We start from the raw sequence: 18,602 nt of genomic DNA on the forward strand, positions 1-18,602 counted from the left end.
CTGCTGTAATAGTACAACAGATACAGATCTTTGTTTAATCAAATCACAAAATGTTCTAAACAGGGAAAAATATATTCTTCACATGCTTAATTGTGTCTAAATATAGATTAGATTTAGAAACGTAGAACTAGATTTTCAACTGGAAAATTGAAAGCTTTTTTAATGACTTTGGTATGAGAAAAAATTTAACTTGCACATTTTGAATAACATAAATATATGGATATTTAACAGGAGCAATTTTTCATTGTTGCTTCATGTACCACTGTTATCCCAAAATGCATCTGGTAGTCCCCAATCTTGCAAACTCACTTGTTCATGCTTAATTTTAAGTGTGTGAGTAGGTCCAATTATTTCATTGGGGCTACTCATATGCTTAAGTACTTTCCTGAGTGTTTGCAAGATCAGGGCCTTAAATCACTTATCATTCAGAATTACAGTTTTGAGAAAGATAGTAATGTGAACAACTATTTTATGATGCTGAAAGAGGAACATAGAATACATTTAGCAATTATATACTTGAGGCATTTGTGGTAGGGTGGGAGTCTTCTCTTTAAACACAATTACTTTCTTTAGTTCTGCATTGCTCGTAATATTCTCCTAGAAACTTTCAACATGCTCTTAGATGCTTGTTCGTCGAGGAGCTTAACAGTTTGGTAACAGAGATGCCTAGAGAATGAATATTAATGTGAAACTCCAGCCTCTGTTAAATTCAGATGTAGTTTTAAAATGGTGTTTGTCACACATACTTGGACATTACAGGAGAAGTTAACATCCAGACAAATCATGCCATAACTCATCATTTCCTGGTGCTTAGGGCCCTGCTGGCTCTATTTAAACATTTAACAGATTATACAAATGTAATTTCTTTCATAAAAACAATGGGCCAAATTCTCATTTATGATCTGACCTCTTTGCACTGCTCAGACAAACTAATGTGACCAGAATTTGGTCATAGCAGGGAACAGATAATTCCCCTTGTGGAAGGGAACTCAGCTGGTGTAAAGGGTGGGAGAGCCAGCTTCTGCGCCTCTGCCCCCTCCCTTGGCAAAGGGGTATGTATGTTGTTGTGGCAGAGTTAGCTCCATTAAGAAGGAATTGGTAAATGTATTTTTCTGATATTCTAGCTATTCCAGAATTAATACTGCATTTGTCAACTGTATGTGGATTAAGAATGATATCTAGACTTCCTAATCAGGATTGTGATTGTTAATGCATATTGGCCTGGGTAACCCTAGCCCAATTAAAAAAATGCAGCAGTTCAGCATACAGGAATCCAGGAATTATGTACTTTTTAATTACTTACTTTACTATCAGAAAACTTGAGGCACATGGGCAAACAATCTACAAAAATTTTATTGCAAAATCAAAGTTGATACCATATCAACAATACTTAAAACACTTCCCATGTGAGACCTTTTTCACTAAACCCAAAATAAAAATGTCTAAGTATCTTTGTAAATTTAAGAAACGTGTGACATGACAAAGTAACTGCATAATCTTGTATTTGTAACTGTTCCCTTCCCCTTATTCCCTTTTTGTTTGTCATTTGATAGCCACAGAAGGTCTGGCCAGGCAGAGCACATTGCAGTATTGGGGCTTTAGACTGTAAGCACTTCAGGGTAGGGAACATATTTTATTTGGTGGGGAGGTGTTCGGCAAATCTTGGGACTCGGAAAATAATAGCCTACACTTTTAGAAAAAGCTTGATAGAATGGATAGACTTTTCAATATGTGATGGAGATCAACAAATTTTGGTTCTGTTGGACCAAGAGGAGAAGTGCATGCTGGAATTGAGGACTCGTGACTGAAAACACCTGGTAGAACATTCAAAAGTAGCTGAGAGTCCAATAAGATTGCAAACTTTAATAATACACCCACATTTAGAGGGCCAAAAATAATCTCTCTCTCCCCACTGGTTGCTTCCTCCAGACAGGCAGCATTGCCTTTGTTTTCTTTGAAAGGAGCTCCAGGCAGCCACTTCTTATTCAAATTCCAGAGACTGGCTAAGATGAACAACTGCACCATCTGGGGCCAGTGAAAAAGAAATAATAGAGCTGAGTGGTGTCAGCAGACTTTCTCACTATCTCCTCTAGATATCTTGCATACACATGGAAGAGGATGGGTGACAGAATAGAACTTTGTGGGACACCACATGAGAACCCTGGCAAAAAATGAGCAATTACGTAGCTGTACCCTCAGAGTGTACTCAGAGAGGAAATAACAGAGCTATTCAAGTGTGTTTCTTTCCATCCCTACCAGGGTTCACCAACAACACCTCATAGTCAACAGTGTCAAAGGCAAGGATAGATGTAAAAGAAACAATGGATACTCGATCCTTGTCTACCACTGTGATGATTCTTGAGACAAGTGTGGTCTGTATAGTGTTGCTGCCTAGTACCGGATGGAAAGATGTCAGAGAAATCTGACTCCAGCTATTGCTAGAGTTGCATTCCTGTCTCAGCAGAGTTCCCCAAGAAAAGATGTGAGACAGTGATAATTGCTGAGATTGTCAGTGTAAAAGATGCCTTCTTGAGTATAGTTTAACAATTATTTGTTTTAGAGATACTGGCACTTTGCCCTTCTGATGAGATGTACCATCTTCCTACCTAATGACCCAATCTCTCCCCACTAGATTTACCAGTAAAAGATTAAATGGACCTAAGTTATATCTGAAACTCCCTGAGTATCCAGAACGTCACTAATTCGCTTATGTTACAATGGCTAGTTAACAATTGACGAGGTGGTGATCGTTGGTCCCTGCTGTTCTAATCTAAAATTGAATAAGTGCCTCATAAGCAAAAGGCTTCATATCCAATTACCAATCTCATGACCAACCTAATATTTTACAGTTACAGACTAATAGGCCTCACAAATACAAAGTCTTGAATTACACTTATCCTTTTGGCACTGCTCATGAATACAGAAAGGAAATTATTGTGCATTAGCCATAAAAATATTTGTTGAATAAAAAAGGGTAGTGAAGCAAGAATGCATGGCTGATGATGAAAGACAAACTTGTTTGTCCTATACACTGAAGAAATTGTTTAAACAGTCTTTCCAAAAATACTGTCTGTCTTAAATTGACAAAATCCAGCATTGACATAAGTGTTTGTTTGCCTTGCATATTCAATCTGCCAGGAAATTGCTTTAATCTCTGCACCTGACTTAGAAACATAGAATATCAGGGTTGGAAGGGACCTGTTCAAACATTTCCCAGTTTTTACTCATAAATCATCTTTTCTTGTGTCTTCTAAAGAGATGAGGTGTTTTTGGTTTTTTTGATCCATCATCCTTTTTAGTACTGGCACATCTATTTTGGTATACTTGAAAATAGACTCATGGTGCAAGTTTTCTGTGCCATTCACACACACAAAAAATTCTGCCTTCTGGGAATGTAAATAGTTTCAGATGAGAGCCCTCAGTTGTGGTAATATTTTAATTTTTATAATCCTGGCATACATCTCATCTGAAATTTGAGGTTTTCAATGAATAGGGAGTGTAATATGTATTCTGTGGACAATCTCTTATTTGCTAAAACACAGTATCTCATTTTTATTTCTGAAACCTGCTCACATTGACTTTAGAATCTTTTTAATTTATTTGTGCTTGTTTACTCAGTGTTTTTAAGAAGAATTCTGAACCAGATTTTTGTCTAAAAATGAAAGGCCTGGTTCACTACTATGCTCCAGCACTGCAAAATAGCCATAAACCTGGTTTAACTGGTTCAGCCAGTTGCATGACATCACCAGAACAGTGTAAAACAGCTGACCCTGTCAGTGAATTTGGCCCAAAAAATCTGTTAAAACTCAGTGTGTTGGTTCTAAAATTCAAGTGTGGTTTCCAGCCTTGAATATCAAGGACCTATATTAAGTCCACTCAGTTGTTTAGTTGGTTTTATTTCATTAAATTATCTGATCAATTCAGTAAGATGTCTGAAAAAAGAAAAGGAGTACTTGTGGTACCTTAGAGACTAACCAATTTATTTGAGCATAAGCTTTTGTGAGCTACAGCTCACTTCATCGGATGCATACTGTGGAAACTGCAGAAGACATTATATACACAGAGACCATGAAACAATACCTCCTCCCACCCCACTCTCCTGCTGGTAATAGCCCATGCAAAGTGATCATTCTCCTTACAATGTGTATGATAATCAAGTTGGGCCATTTCCAGCACAAATCCAGGTTTTCCCCCCCTCCGCTCCAGCCCCCCCCTCCCCCCAAACTCACTCTCCTGCTGGTAATAGCCCATCCAAAGTGATCACTCTCCTTACAACGTGTATGATAATCAAGGTGGGCCATTTCCAGCACAAATCCAGGTTTTCTCACCCCCCCCCCCCCGTTTTTTTTTTTTTTTCCAAAAACCACACACACAAACTCACTCTCCTGCTGGTAATAGCTTATCCAAAGTGACCACTCTCCTTACAATGTGTATGAAAATCAAGTTGGGCCATTTCCAGCACAAATCCAGGTTTTCTCACCCCACACACAAACTCACTCTCCTGCTGGTAATAGCTCATCCAAACTGACCACTCTCCTTACAATGTGTATGATAATCAAGGTGGGCCATTTCCAGCATAAATCCAAGTTTAACCAGAACATCTGGGGGGGGGGGGGGGTTAGGAGAAAAACAAGGGGAAATAGGCTACCTTGCATAATGACTTAGGCACTCCCAGTCTCTATTTAAGCCTAAATTAATAGTATCCAATTTGCAAATGAATTCCAATTCAGCAGTTTCTCTGGATTTGAAGTTTTTTTGTTGTAAGATAGCGACCTTCATGTCTGTAATTGCGTGACCAGAGAGATTGAAGTGTTCTCCGACTGGTTTATGAATGTTATAATTCTTGACATCTGATTTGTGTCCATTTATTCTTTTACGTAGAGACTGTCCAGTTTGACCAATGTACATGGCAGAGGGGCATTGCTGGCACATGATGGCATAAATCACATTGGTGGATGTGCAGGTGAACGAGCCTCTGATAGTGTGGCTGATGTTATTAGACCCTGTGATGGTGTCCCCTGAATAGATATGTGGACACAGTTGGCAACGGGCTTTGTTGCAAGGGTAGGTTCCTGGGTTAGTGGTTCTGTTGTGTGGTATGTGGTTGTTGATGAGTATTTGCTTCAGGTTGGGGGGCTGTCTGTAGGCAAGGACTGGCCTGTCTCCCAGGATTTGTGAGAGTGTTGGGTCATCCTTCAGGATAGGTTGTAGATCCTTAATAATGTGTTGGAGGGGTTTTAGTTGGGGGCTGAAGGTGACGGCTAGTGGCGTTCTGTTATTTTCTTTGTTGGGCCTGTCCTGTAGTAGGTGACTTCTGGGAACTCTTCTGGCTCTATCAATCTGTTTCTTCACTTCCGCAGGTGGGTATTGTAGTTGTAAGAATGCTTGATAGAGATCTTGTAGGTGTTTGTCTCTGTCTGAGGGGTTGGAGCAAATGCGGTTGTATCGCAGAGCTTGGCTGTAGACGATGGATCGTGTGGTGTGGTCAGGGTGAAAGCTGGAGGCATGTAGGTAGGAATAGCGGTCAGTAGGTTTCCGGTATAGGGTGGTCTGAATCTTCCCTCTAAACATAGACCAGTTAGCAGAAAGTACATTCACCATAATTAGCATTTTGTCTCAATTGCTTACACTTTAAAAATAGGACCCTGTAGCTTTTACATTTTATATATTTTTGTAAGGTAAAACATTAAATCAGAGGAATAAATCAAGCAAAAAATAACATAAAAAGAAATTAGATTTTGAAATTAAATCTGTTTTTGAGCAAACCCCTTTCTGAATCCAAAAGATCCCATTCCTCATGAAAACATTCCAAGAAAGGAAATTTCTTACCTGCTAATTATAGATCTGAGAATATTGTGTTAAAGTAGACATACTACACACTTATTCTGAGAAATTAGATTTCATTTTTTTGTTTATTCATTCTGTTGTAGTTTATACTACTTACTGCCAGATTATTCAACTGGGAGCCTGCAAAGAGCTCTGAAAAACAATATAAAAATGGGGTCCCCATAAATTGCTCAGTTTTTTCCTGTTTCCATGTGTTGGAAGGGGCATGTAAACCAATTGTCCGGGCTGTACAAACAGTTCTTCAGGAAAAATAGTTAATGGCCAAACTTTTCCATTTATGTTGTTTCCAATCAATATCCCTTATTTCAATCCTGTAATAAAATTTGGATTAAAATAAGCAATGGATAAAGGCTAATAACACCAATATTTGTTGACTATACCTGCAAACTTTAACCATATTTAAGCTGTATATAAAAGTGGTGTATTTAACTTCTAGATGATAATGACCTGGTTTTTGGAAGTGCTTAGCACCTTTGGAAAGCAGTCCATCTTTGTGTAGAAAAATCTCTAATTTCTCTGTCTTGTGCTTTTTTTTCCAACTTTTAAATTGTATCTTCAATTCTTTCCTTCAGTTAGAATTGATGGAAATAAGTATCAAATTCAGTACATACAATTTTGCAAATTAGTTTACTTCATTAATTGTTCCCCTTATTTATCTTATGAGTGTAGTGCACTGTTGTTAGCACACTACAAGCTTGGATGCTTAAATATTAGAATAATAGTATCTTCTTAAAATAGTTATTGCTGATTAAAATAATTGTTTTCTTTACAGGTAAGTCTAAATGGCAAGTAGGTGGAAAATCTAAGAGAGTGACTCATGGAACACATAAACCTACAAAACAGGTATATATGTTGAACTTTTCAGTTTCTTTTTAATTTCAATTACAGCATATAAATGTCATGAAATAGAACTAATATATTCAATATTGTGTGCACATGGATGCATGTGTGTATATAAATAAGATTACATGCACACAACTGTCCTAAAAGAACATTATTAATGTTGCAAAGTTAAGTACACAGAAATTAGAAAATGCCACAATTAAGGTTGTTTCTCTATGCAACCTTAATTTGGCTCCCATATGCATTATGAAACATTCTTTAATTCTTCTAGTGATGTCACTATGTGTATTCTACGTGTGGGTACTTGTGTGCACCATGCACCAAAGTCCGGAAGTTCTTCAAAGCAGCGTCTATAGGCCTGCACAAGCGCAGTAGCTCTCCTTGTGCTCCCGACCCAGGATATAAGAGGCAGTGTAGGTTGATGCCTCTCCACCGCGTGGCCTGAGTTGGAATCATGTCCCCCTTCACTTTGTTTCATAACCTATATAGAAAACATTTGTAAATAGTTATATTCTTAGCTATGTAGTTAGCAGTTAAAAATTGAGTAATATAGAATATTTCTTTCTCCCTGGTTGGCAAACCTGTCCCCTGGCTCCGGGAATATGCCCAGAGTCCCAGGATTCAAGAATTGCACCTCTTGTCCTTGATCCTTCTTCATCAGTGACGAACATCAGCACTATCTGGGTGAAGCACATATCTCTGCAAAGTGCAGTATGTGTTGCTCCTTCCCACCCAGCACTCAAGAAGACCGGGAGCTTCACCTACGGAAGCACCCGATGGAGAAGGCTATGAGGCCCCTCTCCAATCCAGGCCAGGGACGGTCTACTGTACTTTGGTCTCAGCATCCTAGCTGTGCCCTTCCAAGCACATGCCCTAGAATAGGTGGTGCTGGAACACTTTTAATAGTGGGGGTGCTGAAAGACAGCCCCCTTCCCATTGTCTGCCCCCTTCCCTCCCAGAACTGTGGCTGGGAGCAGGGCCGTGCCTCCAGGAAAGGGGGACCCAGACAGGGTAAGGAGGCCGAGGCTTGGGCCACAGTTGGGGGCAGGGGCGGGTCCAGGAGAGGACCCTGGACACGGGAGCAGCAGCTGGGACCCCGGGAGCAGGGCCGGGAATCCGTGTGCAGGGCAAGGAGCGGAGCCCAGACGTGAGGCCAGCAGCTGGGACCCTGCGTGTGGCCCCCCGCACTCCTCATTCTCACGCCTATGCCTGAAGTAGAGCTGTCAACATCTAAATCCAAGGACTGTTCTTCCAGGGTTTCCTCATGAGAGAAGAGGGCTCTCTCATGGGCGCAAGGACAGATTCCTGTTGAGGACAGACCATAAGAAACGCACTTCCTCCCTGAGCTGGTCCAGGTTGGGTGAGACATTGCGAGCAGAACCTAAGTACCTGGCTCTAATGAAGACCCTCAGATCTGAGGACAAGATACATAAAAAGAAATATCCGCCAGTTCCATCTGTCACCTCAATACTGAAGTGTAAGGATAGCTGCTTGCCAATTCTGTCTACAAGTGCAGGTCTGGACCCATTATCAGTACTCTCTCATCTCTTTAAAGACCGTTTGGTCGCTGCACTGGATCTATCAGACTTAACTGCAGGAACCCCTTGGACACCAGGGTGCAATGAGACTTATGTGACACCAAAGGATATATTCCTCCCTTATCCACAGTCTCTGATTCTTTCAGCCCTCCTAACGGATGTCCTTACTCCCGAGGAGGAGCCTATATCACTGACCCAGGAGCCATCTCACCTCCAAGCATCTTGTAGGAGTGCCCCGATACCAATGGCACTGCCACTATCAATGGAGCAGTCCTTGGACTCAGATGAATCAGAGGAGATGGCTGCACTGGTATCTCCGCAAAGGCAGTTGAGCCCTGATAGACAGTCAAAGGGTTATGCTTGCCATTCCGCCAGGTTACAGCCTCCCCAGAGGCTGCTAGTACTGTTTTCCTTGGGTCCTTTGCAACTGATCAATCCCTTTTTCTGACCTTAGAGGGGGCTGTGGGATCCTTATAGCAGGCGTCCGGCCCCTCTCAGGAGTCATACCGCTCCTCTTCCTCTTGCCAGTTGGTTCTCTTGGTGTGTGAAGAGAAAGAGGTGGAACCGGATCCGCAGATACCAATGATTCCGACAGGTGACTCTTAATCAATCCCGGACGAAGCAGTCACTCCTTCCTTGCCTTTTCTGCTGGATGACCATTGTCAATACCAGGAGCTGTTACAAGGAGTGGCCAGGGACCTACAGATCCCATTAGAGGAGGTCCAGGACTCTCAACACTGGCTCCTGGTCATGTTGCAGCCAAAGGCCCCAGTAAGGTGGGCTCTGCCCATCAATGAGGCCATACTAGAACGAGCTAGAGCTGTATGGTGCGCTCCAGCATCCTGTGTCTCAACACTAAATACAGAGAGATGGTATTTTGTTCCTGTGAAAGGGGCTGAATTCTTACTCTCATCCTGCACCCAACTCTCTGGTGGTAGAGGCGACTGTTGAAAGGGCTAGGTCTCACTAACTTTACATGTAATGTTGAGGCATACCTATGATTGACCAGTAAGTTATTACTTGTCAGTGATACCTCACCAGGCATATTTTGTGCAAAGATTAGCAGATAAAGGCTCTAAGAGATTGGACCTCCTGGGGAGAAAAGTCTTCTCCTCCCCAGGCCTGCAATTTTCTGTCACCAACTACGAAGTGTTAGCAAAATACAATTTTCATACCTGTTCTAGGCTTGCAGACTTCACAGACAAGCTTTTCACAGAGGATGGTCCAATTTCAGTCTCTTTTAGATGAGGGAAAGCTAGTGGCAAAGGTGGCTCTTCAGACTGCAGTGGATGTGGCAGAAACAGCTTCTAGAAGTTTGGTCTAATCATGAGGAGGGACTCCTGGCTGCAATCGTCAGGGTTTCCTGGGGACATCCAAAACACCATCCAGGACCTTCCTTTTAACAGACTGAATCTCTTTAATGAGAAAATGGATGAATCCCTGCACTCGCTAAAAAACTTGAGATCGACTCTGCATTCCTTGGGGATTTATACTCTGGCCCCCAGGAGGATATACCTGAGGCAACTTTGTAGATCAAGGCTACCCCCTCCTCATGCACCTTTTTACCAGTGCAGTGCCGAGCTACTGTGCAAATGTCAGAGGATTCAGAGGATTCAGAGGCCTTGCTTCTCGGCCCCCTCTATTGCCGTACCCTCTACTCACTGTCAACCACCACCCAAGAGCCACTTTTGAAGTGTGTTATAATTTATAGGTACATTCATAAAAGCCCTTACATGATACACTAATGTTGTATTCAATTAGTTGCTTCAATTGCTTATCACTAGCGGTTCAGCCCTCTGTCTTTATAGAGCTGTAAACCTTTTAAATGGATTCTTTGGAAGTTACCCCTCAAAGGAAAATTTATTCAAACAGTGAGGAAGGCGGCATGGAGTCTGCTGGTGGAAGAAGCTTCATGCTTTTTTTTTTCTCCTAATTATGTTTGCTGGAATGCAAATCGTTGTGTTCCCTGCTATCTTTGTTCAGATGAACCTGTTTACTACTTACATATAAACTGAGATAAACTCACTCCTTTGTTCAGGATAAACCTGTTTAACAACTTTTGCCTAGGCAGGGCTGTCTGCTTTTGAACATGTGCTATTAACACCATACAGATGGAATTCATAACTTTACATATAATGTTGAGGCATACATATGATTGACCAGTAAGTTACTAGTTTTCAGTGATACCTCACTAGGCATATTTTGTACAAAGAATATTACAGTAGTGTGTAGGATCTGAGTAAGGGGGTGCTTTGAGTCACATGGACACACACGGCATCTCTGTGCCAGATTTCAAGCCCCTGCTCCAATTCATGGAGGCCCTAGAGCTTTTCAAAGAAAAGGTCGCTGGAATTTTTTCGTGTGAGGAGAACAATGTATTTTTCCCTAGCTTCATACTCTGAAATGGCTGAATCATGTTGGCTGAAAATTTCCCCAAAAAGTTCAGCCTGTGATAGACACCTGGCAGTCCAAACAGTTAGTTACAAGCAAAAACAGGATTTTACAATGGAAAGTGTCAGGCAACATAAATAATAGGCGGTGGTACCAGCTTTTCCTTTGATACTGAACTAATTATATAATAAGTGTTATATTAACAAAGCAATACATTTCTGCTTCTCGTCATGTTTGATCCTTTTTAACTGTTCCTCCTCTTTGATATAACAGTTTTAGCTTAACATTTTGATCTGTAAGTCTGACAGTCTTTGATATTATGCATCAGGGGAAATGTTATAAGGGAAAAAAAGAAAAATGTTCCTTTTTTATGTAAGTGAATAGGCAAGTTACTTTTCCACACTGCTCAGCAATTGGTATTCCTCTTTCTTGCTTCCTCTCCTTGCTTAAAATGCAAGTTAGATAAGATTTCCTTTTATTAGAAAAAAATTCTGATTTAGGCCCTAATCCTGCAGTCTGATCATGGAAGTGGAACTTTAATGGAGTAATTAGGGTTTCACGTGGAAGGGTCTGCCCCCACAGATCTAGTTTGGCACAAGGATGATCAGCTCCACCCTCTGGGTTCAGTTTAATTAGGTCCACTGGGAGATGGTGTAAATATTGAGCTTCAAGAAATATATTCTCCATTATTGCCCAGTTGGCTTGAACTGGAGTATTGGAGGCATCAGTGTGAAAACCTCATGGATACAACTTTAAAAATAGAAATTTTATGTTTTTGTGGCGTTTGTTTAGTCTTTTAAGTAAAAATAAATCCCAAAAGTGCCACAGCTCTGTTTAAATTCAGGCAAATATGCTTTTAATAGCTCCCTCTTCTGATCTTATCAACTTCTTCTTCCCAAGGTGTTGACAAATTTACATTCAAGAACTTCTTGCCATTCTCAAATAAACATACTTTATACTTGCTAGAACTGCTTCCTTTACACGGTGGAGTATTGAAGCTTTTGTGCAAATAGATGAATAGATTATTCAGTTTTTAATATAGTAACTTTTCACCACATAACTGTAATTTGCAATGCAAGGAATATGTGTTTCTATTTCAATTTCAGTTGAAAAAGCATATAGTTTTCAAAAAAGGCAAAGGATTTATTAAAGTGTTTACAAACATCTATGTATGATTTTGTTATCTGACAAATACTTACACTGTTGAAAATAGATAAAATTTTGTATATAATAAGGCTTTAAAAAAAACACTGCATCTTATGTATGGTCTCAGACTGCTTACTCTCTTTAATACTCAGTAGAAAGCAACGGCTCTTGCAAACACATTTTGTTCGTAGCTTGACACACTTGAATAATCCCATTGAAGTAATTGGCATCCATGGGACCTACTTGCTTGTGTCATGTTAAGATGCATGATTGTTTTCCAGATCTGAACCGTAGCGTACAACTAAATTGCTCCAAAGTGGATGGGGAGGATGAAGGGTCATTTTCCTGCCCTATCCCTCTCCAAATTGGCCTGTTTTAGAGAGGGGAGCATATTGCACTAGGAGCATACAAGGGAGCTAGGGAAGAGATTGTCTCTCCGGAGGTACACTCCGTTCTGGAGTTCATACTTGGGCAGTGCGTCTCTGCATTGCCATCAACGTGAGCCTAGCCCTGAAAAGCACTAACTGGTCAAAAGCAGAGAGTTTTGCAACGTATGTTTATACATTTTAAACTTATTCTTAAGAGGTGTAAATTTAATAAAATGGTGGTGCTGCAGAATGCTTACCCATTTGACTACAGTATTGAAAAACCTTTCCTCAGCCCTCTTTTTGCTTGTTATATTTATTTATACTCTTCAAAAATAATGTTAAATTTCTTTATGCAACTGGAGTAAAAATTTGCAATTAAAGGTTTAGTTTAGCAATTTACTGATACTTTATTTAGAAATAGTGGTACTGTTGCTGATAACAAGCATTAAATATTTGTACAGAATGTAGTTATCATTCATTTATAACCTTGATAGTATTTTGCATTAGAAATATTCAGTGTCATGACCATTTTAAAAATAAAAGTTGAATGCTGTGTTTCACTGCTGAATAAAGGTGGTGCCAGTAGTGCTATGGCAAAGTTGGTTAACAGCCTGTTCAGTTTGACCCTTTTCAAGTAGCTAACGGAGGGTAAATGCCAAGCATCAGACACAATCTGCGTTCTTTCTTAATGGTTGCCTTCCTCTCCCTTGAGTGGCAGATATCAAACTGTGACAATTTAAAATGTACAATGTTAGAACTGACTGGTGCCTGGGGACTTAAAATATCCTTTCCATTAACTTCCACTGCCTCACTGTCTACTCTTAGCTATAGTTATATTCACAAAAAATTTGTTTCCCACTTTATAAGATAACTGATCGTACGATAGAACCTTTGCTGGCATAACTGCTGTATGATTTTATTCTAATTATGTAGCAGTCTTTATGCTTTGGATAGAAAAACAGGTGTCAGTTCTTGCACAATAATTGTACGGCTTGCATATGTTTGTCTATATCTGAATTAAATCCATATTATTACACTAATGATGATGGGTAACTGTAGATGTTGCTCAAGTGTTATAACCAAGGGAACCATATATTTTACATTGTGTGGGTAGAGTGTAAGTGCAGAAGATATTCTTCTACATATTTATTTTTTCTGTTTTCTTTAAAATAACAAAACAGCATTTCACTGTCACAAAGGGGCAGATCTACCTCTCATTGAAGTCAGTGAAAATCTGGGAGTTGGATTGGGCCCCAAGCGAAGATCAGAAAGATTTAGGCTGGTTTTGTACCACAGACTGTGCATTGGTCTGCTTCAGAAGACGTATTTAAGCTTCCCTTGGTCAAAGAGGCATTCTGCTTCCTGAGCAAGTAGAGATCAGACAAATCAATTAAGTGATATATTTAAGTTTCCAGAGAGATAGTAAAAGTACCGAAGTGTGCAAGTGAAGAAATTTGGAGTTAAGGTTAAAAAAAAAAATTGCAATTCAGAAAGTTAGAATGTCATCTCAGCAGTTCAAAAAGCCTAATTGCCAGAAAGCCTAGAAAGCTCATTTAGTTTCCAACACCAGCCTTTCTGTTCCCTTATTCTCACGCCTTTCCCTTCATCGTGGGACAACCCCACTACGTGCCACATGGAAAAATCAAGTCTTTTCTCTTCCTAATATGAATTATAATAGTATTTCAGAAGAAAATACAAAATTTAAAACTGTCTCTGCATTTCTTTATCTATTTTTTCCTAATGACAATTTAAAATATGCAGTGTAGTTGTACCCATGTCGATCCCAGAGACAGTGTGGGTGAGATAATATCTTTTATGGGACCAACTTTTGTTGGTGTGAGAGACAAGCTTTGGAAGAAGAATTCTGTATGGCTCGAAAGCTTGTCTCTCTCGCCAGCAGAAATTGGTCCAGTAAAAGATATTATCTTATTTACCTTCTCTCTCTAATTTTAAATATAATTTTTACTGAGAAGACTCTTTTAAAAAATAATGAAAATTTTCTCTCTTTTCATCAGGGTGGATTTGATTTAAATCAAATTGATTTAAATTACTAGTCAGGAAGACTCGATTTAATCATGGATTTCTACATAAAAGTGCATTCTTGTTGGTTATTATACCCTTAATACATATTCTTCACAACTCAGAGATAGATGTATGTTTTATTTTTAGAAGGTACACACTATACGTTTTTAAAGTGATTTATTTTGAAAACTTTTCAGATCAGTTTTACAGCTATATTAGAATATGAATGATTATTTGGTTATTTCATTTACGAAAGGTAATTGAAGCACATAGTTCACCTCCCAATGACTTCATAAATATCTCCAATTCAACAGGTTAATCATTAATATTTGGAGGATTTTCTTGCCATGCTGTATTAGGAGGATAACATCACCAGACAGACATTTAAATGGTTTTATTTAACTAAAACAACAACATATGTATTCTGGATTTTTTTCTTCAACAGCAAACATACAATATTTTAAGAAAACAAGCATATGAATTTTTTAATTTAGTTAAACATTCAGGTTTTTTTAAAATCAGGTTTGTTTTTGTTAAAATTGTTTTTAACTAAAATAGTTAAATGAAATATTAAAAAAACCCACAAAAATTAAATCGACTACGTCAGCCAGGTCAACATGACAAACTTAAAATATTGGCTTCTGCAGCTAATTCAGTTGTCTTCATCTTCATTTTCCTGTTTGTTCATGATCTGGAAAAGAAAAACAAGCTTTCCTGCTTGTTCAGGTCCCAAAGGATTTCTCAATTTGGAATAAATTAGTTCCAAGGAAGAAAATAGTCTTTCTACAAAAAGAAAAGGAGTACTTGTGGCACCTTAGAGACTAACCAATTTATTTGAGCATAAGCTTTCGTGAGCTACAGCTCACTTCATCAGAGCTGTAGCTCATGAAAGCTTATGCTCAAATAAATTGGTTAGTCTCTAAGGTGCCACAAGTACTCCTTTTCTTTTTGCGAATACAGACTAACACGGCTGTTACTCTGAAACCAGTCTTTCTACACTGGCAGAAGAAGCTACTGCTGTTAAAAGTGAGTTTATCACTTCAACAGTCTCTGAATCCAAGTGCTTAAGTGACTTCCACCAGTTCACTGGTGTGACTTTCTTTAAAACATCTTCAGCAAACTTATATTTCTTGAATGGTTCACCCTTAGCTCTGAAGTTTATTATAGTTGGCATTATGGAGGGATGATTGCTGGATCTCCATGTCATAGCCAACTCCTCCTCTTCAGCAGTTAAGGTTTGACCCTGGTACCGAGTATTGAGAATATTTTCAAGGAAATGAGCTAGAGATTGTGCTTACCCCATTCGTTTTTTTAATGCTTGTAATTTAACTGTCATTGTATATTTCTCTTTAAGTTCTCACTTCGTTCTTTCCAAATTTCAACAGCGTCAGCAATAAAACAGCTATTTCCCTGCATTTTGTTCAAGGCTACAGAAATAGGCTTCAGGGTACTCAGCATGTGTTCAACATTTCTCTTAAGCCCAATATGAGAACTTGGGCTGTGACAGTGCCATCTATTTTTTCACGATTTTGTTCACAAACTGTCATCAGATTAGGCCAGTTGTTGATATCGTGCTCAAAATAGTCCATTACTGATTTCCATCGCACGTCTTGTGGGAGAGTTAGCTTGGTTCCTCCCACTTTTTTCAGAGCAGCTACTGCAAAGTGGTTGTTACGGAAGTATTTTGCAATTTCAACAACATTAGCCTTTATTTCTGGAACACTGAAGTCTTTGGCTGGGAGATGCATCAAATGAGCACTGCAACTGTATGTTATTAGCTCTCTTCACTCTCTTCTAAATAATTTCTTCTCATCTTATCATCTTGTCTTATCTTCTTCTCAGCATTGTCTGTGACCAAGCTGCGTACTGGACATTTGAAATTTTTTTAACAGTTTGTTATAGTTTTTATTGTTACTACTTGTAAGTATTCTGCTGTGTGTGCATTTCCTGATGTATCAATTCCCTTCTTCTTTTGTCACACAAGCACATACGACAGGATCATTGTGGACATTGCTCTACCCATGAAGACTCAGGTTAACAATTTCACCCTTTAGACCTTTTGTACACCTCTCAATTTCTCTTTCATACACTTTATCCAGCAATTTGCCTGCAACATCTGCTCTGTTGGGTGGCCTGTATCCTGGTCTTCATGACTGAACCATGTTAGTGAAGTGTGGGTTCTCAGTCATCGGAAGGGAGAGTTTGTTGCATAAACAAACTGGGCAATTTTTGTAATCTGCTAGTTCTTATCACAAACTTTTCTATGGTTGTTTCTGGATGATGGAGTTTTTTTTTCTTTTGCTACAGGTGATATACTGTGGCTATGTGATATACATGATGTGACTGAAAGACTATCATTGGCAGATAACTCTGAAACTATAGAAAATAATGGTGATCTTGAGGGTGGATAGACTTAAGAATCCTGTATGTTGAGGATGGATTCTCCTAAACAAAATAAGTTAATGCAGTTATTTAATTATTATTACCATACTGCTCATTTAGTATTACTCATTGCATTCACTGACACTCAGTATTGCTTTAAAGGTGAAATTGTAAAAGGAAGATCTGCCTATTTCAGTTTTTTTTTTATCACAACTGCATTTAAAATGGCAGTACCATAAGGTAACAACTATATTTTTTGCTCAAACATGAGAATTCAAGAATAGTCCAGAAGGAAGACAGGCAGTCTTTAAGAAAGAAGTATGAAATAAAAAAGATTACCAACCTGAAGATCCTGCATGTTCAGACATATTTCTTTCATCATCTTCAACGCAGCTTTCTCCCAACAAGGAACACTTCTCATGATGTTGTTTCATTCGGGCAACCAGGCCTTCCATTTCTTTGCTGCACTGTTTGCATTTTGCATGCATGCCTGTCTTCCCCACAGGTAGAAGAACTTCATTAAAATATTCCCAAACTGGGTCTCTTTTACGGTAGATTTCAAACCAATGAAAGCTACGCTCATAAAGACCTCAAGACTCCTGGAATATGCTGCTCAAACAGTTTCACTTTTGTTTCTACTGCCTGTCCCTCCCTTCTCACATTTATTTCCAGACTTCTTCTCCTTGTCCAGATCTATTCTGCCCCCAACCATCTTCTATTTATTGAACTTTTTGAAACTTTGCACTTTTAGAGAGAGGTAAGGATTGACTCTGTGTACACAAATTTGCAGAGGGACAATAGGGTTGAGGTCTGTTATTTCTCACCTCTATATATTATTTATTTAAAAACAGTTTTGCTGTTAACAAGTATGTTCTCTCTGGAGACACAAATCCACAGTTTGAGAACTGCAAAACTAAGCATCTCTGATGGTATCTTCTAGACTGAGCACTGAGTCCCATTTGGTAGATAGAAAGAAAGATTAACCTAAATAAATATACAGAAGCCCCTGGAACCCCATAAGACTGGGTCCCTAATCCATGAATTATTGGAACTCATTTACAAAACTTTTCTTAAATGTTACATGAATATATTGTCTCATACTACAGAATTAGAATGTATAATTCCTATTCTGTGATGAAATATCTTTGAGCTATAATGTATCGTAATTAAAACTATCTTTAGATAGGTTTTTTCCCTCAAAAAGCATTTTATCAAAAAAATCTGATTTAAATAAAAAAAAATCCTTTAAAAAATTTAAAAAAAAAGCACTGATTTTTATTCACCCTGCTCTACATACAGTAGAACCTCAGAGTTATGGACACCTCGGGAATGGAGGTTGTCCGTAACTGGTAGACATTCGTAACTCTGAACAAAGTGCAGTTCGGGCTCCAGATCCAGCACTGATACTCCAGGCCAGGCTCCAGCAGTAGCTGAGCTCCCTCCTCAGCGCCAGCAGCTCCCTTGCCGACAGCTTCTTGCCCTGGGTTGGACTGAGTTAGCAAGCTTGTTCTTCTCCTGGCCGGGGAGTGAGTTAGTGAGTGAGAGAGAGAGAGAGAGTGTGTGTGTGTGTGTGTAAAAACAATGCATCTCCCTCCAGGTCTGGGGAGGGGCAGTAAAAACAGAATGTCCCCCTCCCCGCCGAGGGGGGTGTGTGAAAGCGGCACAGACCACAATGCTGTTCCAGCTCTGCTGGCTCCAGCTGCTTTGGGCTGGCAGCCCAAGCATCTTCACCTCCTAGCTGTAAGTGGCTGCCCTGTATTTGGGGGTGGGGTGGGGACAGGCAGCCCAGATGTGCCTACTTTTAAGATGCAATACAGGCACAATATTTGCTTTTTTTTTTTTTTTTTTTTTTTTTTTTTGGGTCTCTGCTGCTGCCTGATTGGTTACTTCCAGTTTCAGATGGTGTCCGGTTGACTGGTCAGTCCGTATCTGGTGTTCATATCTTTGAGGTTCTACTGTACTTGTGTGTAAAATGATTCTTTTGATATGGGTTTAAAGATCATTCAAAAAAATAAACTGACTTATGTTTAAATTAATTTTTCATGATATACAATAGTAGTGAGTA

The 18,602-nt window shown here is 39.3% G+C and overlaps 1 protein-coding gene across 1 annotated transcript in view; it reads left to right on the top strand.

The window, feature by feature from the left end:
* SCAPER (S-phase cyclin A associated protein in the ER) overlaps positions 1-18,602 on the top strand; it is a 346,678-nt gene that overhangs the window by 32,146 nt on the left and 295,930 nt on the right. The window contains exon 4 of the mRNA XM_077827620.1: positions 6,620-6,690. Coding sequence (XP_077683746.1) covers positions 6,620-6,690 — 71 coding nt within the window. The remainder of the gene's footprint in view (positions 1-6,619; positions 6,691-18,602) is intronic.

Source organism: Eretmochelys imbricata, chromosome 10 (assembly GCF_965152235.1).
Source record: "Eretmochelys imbricata isolate rEreImb1 chromosome 10, rEreImb1.hap1, whole genome shotgun sequence".
NCBI classification, from domain to species: Eukaryota; Metazoa; Chordata; order Testudines; family Cheloniidae; genus Eretmochelys; species Eretmochelys imbricata.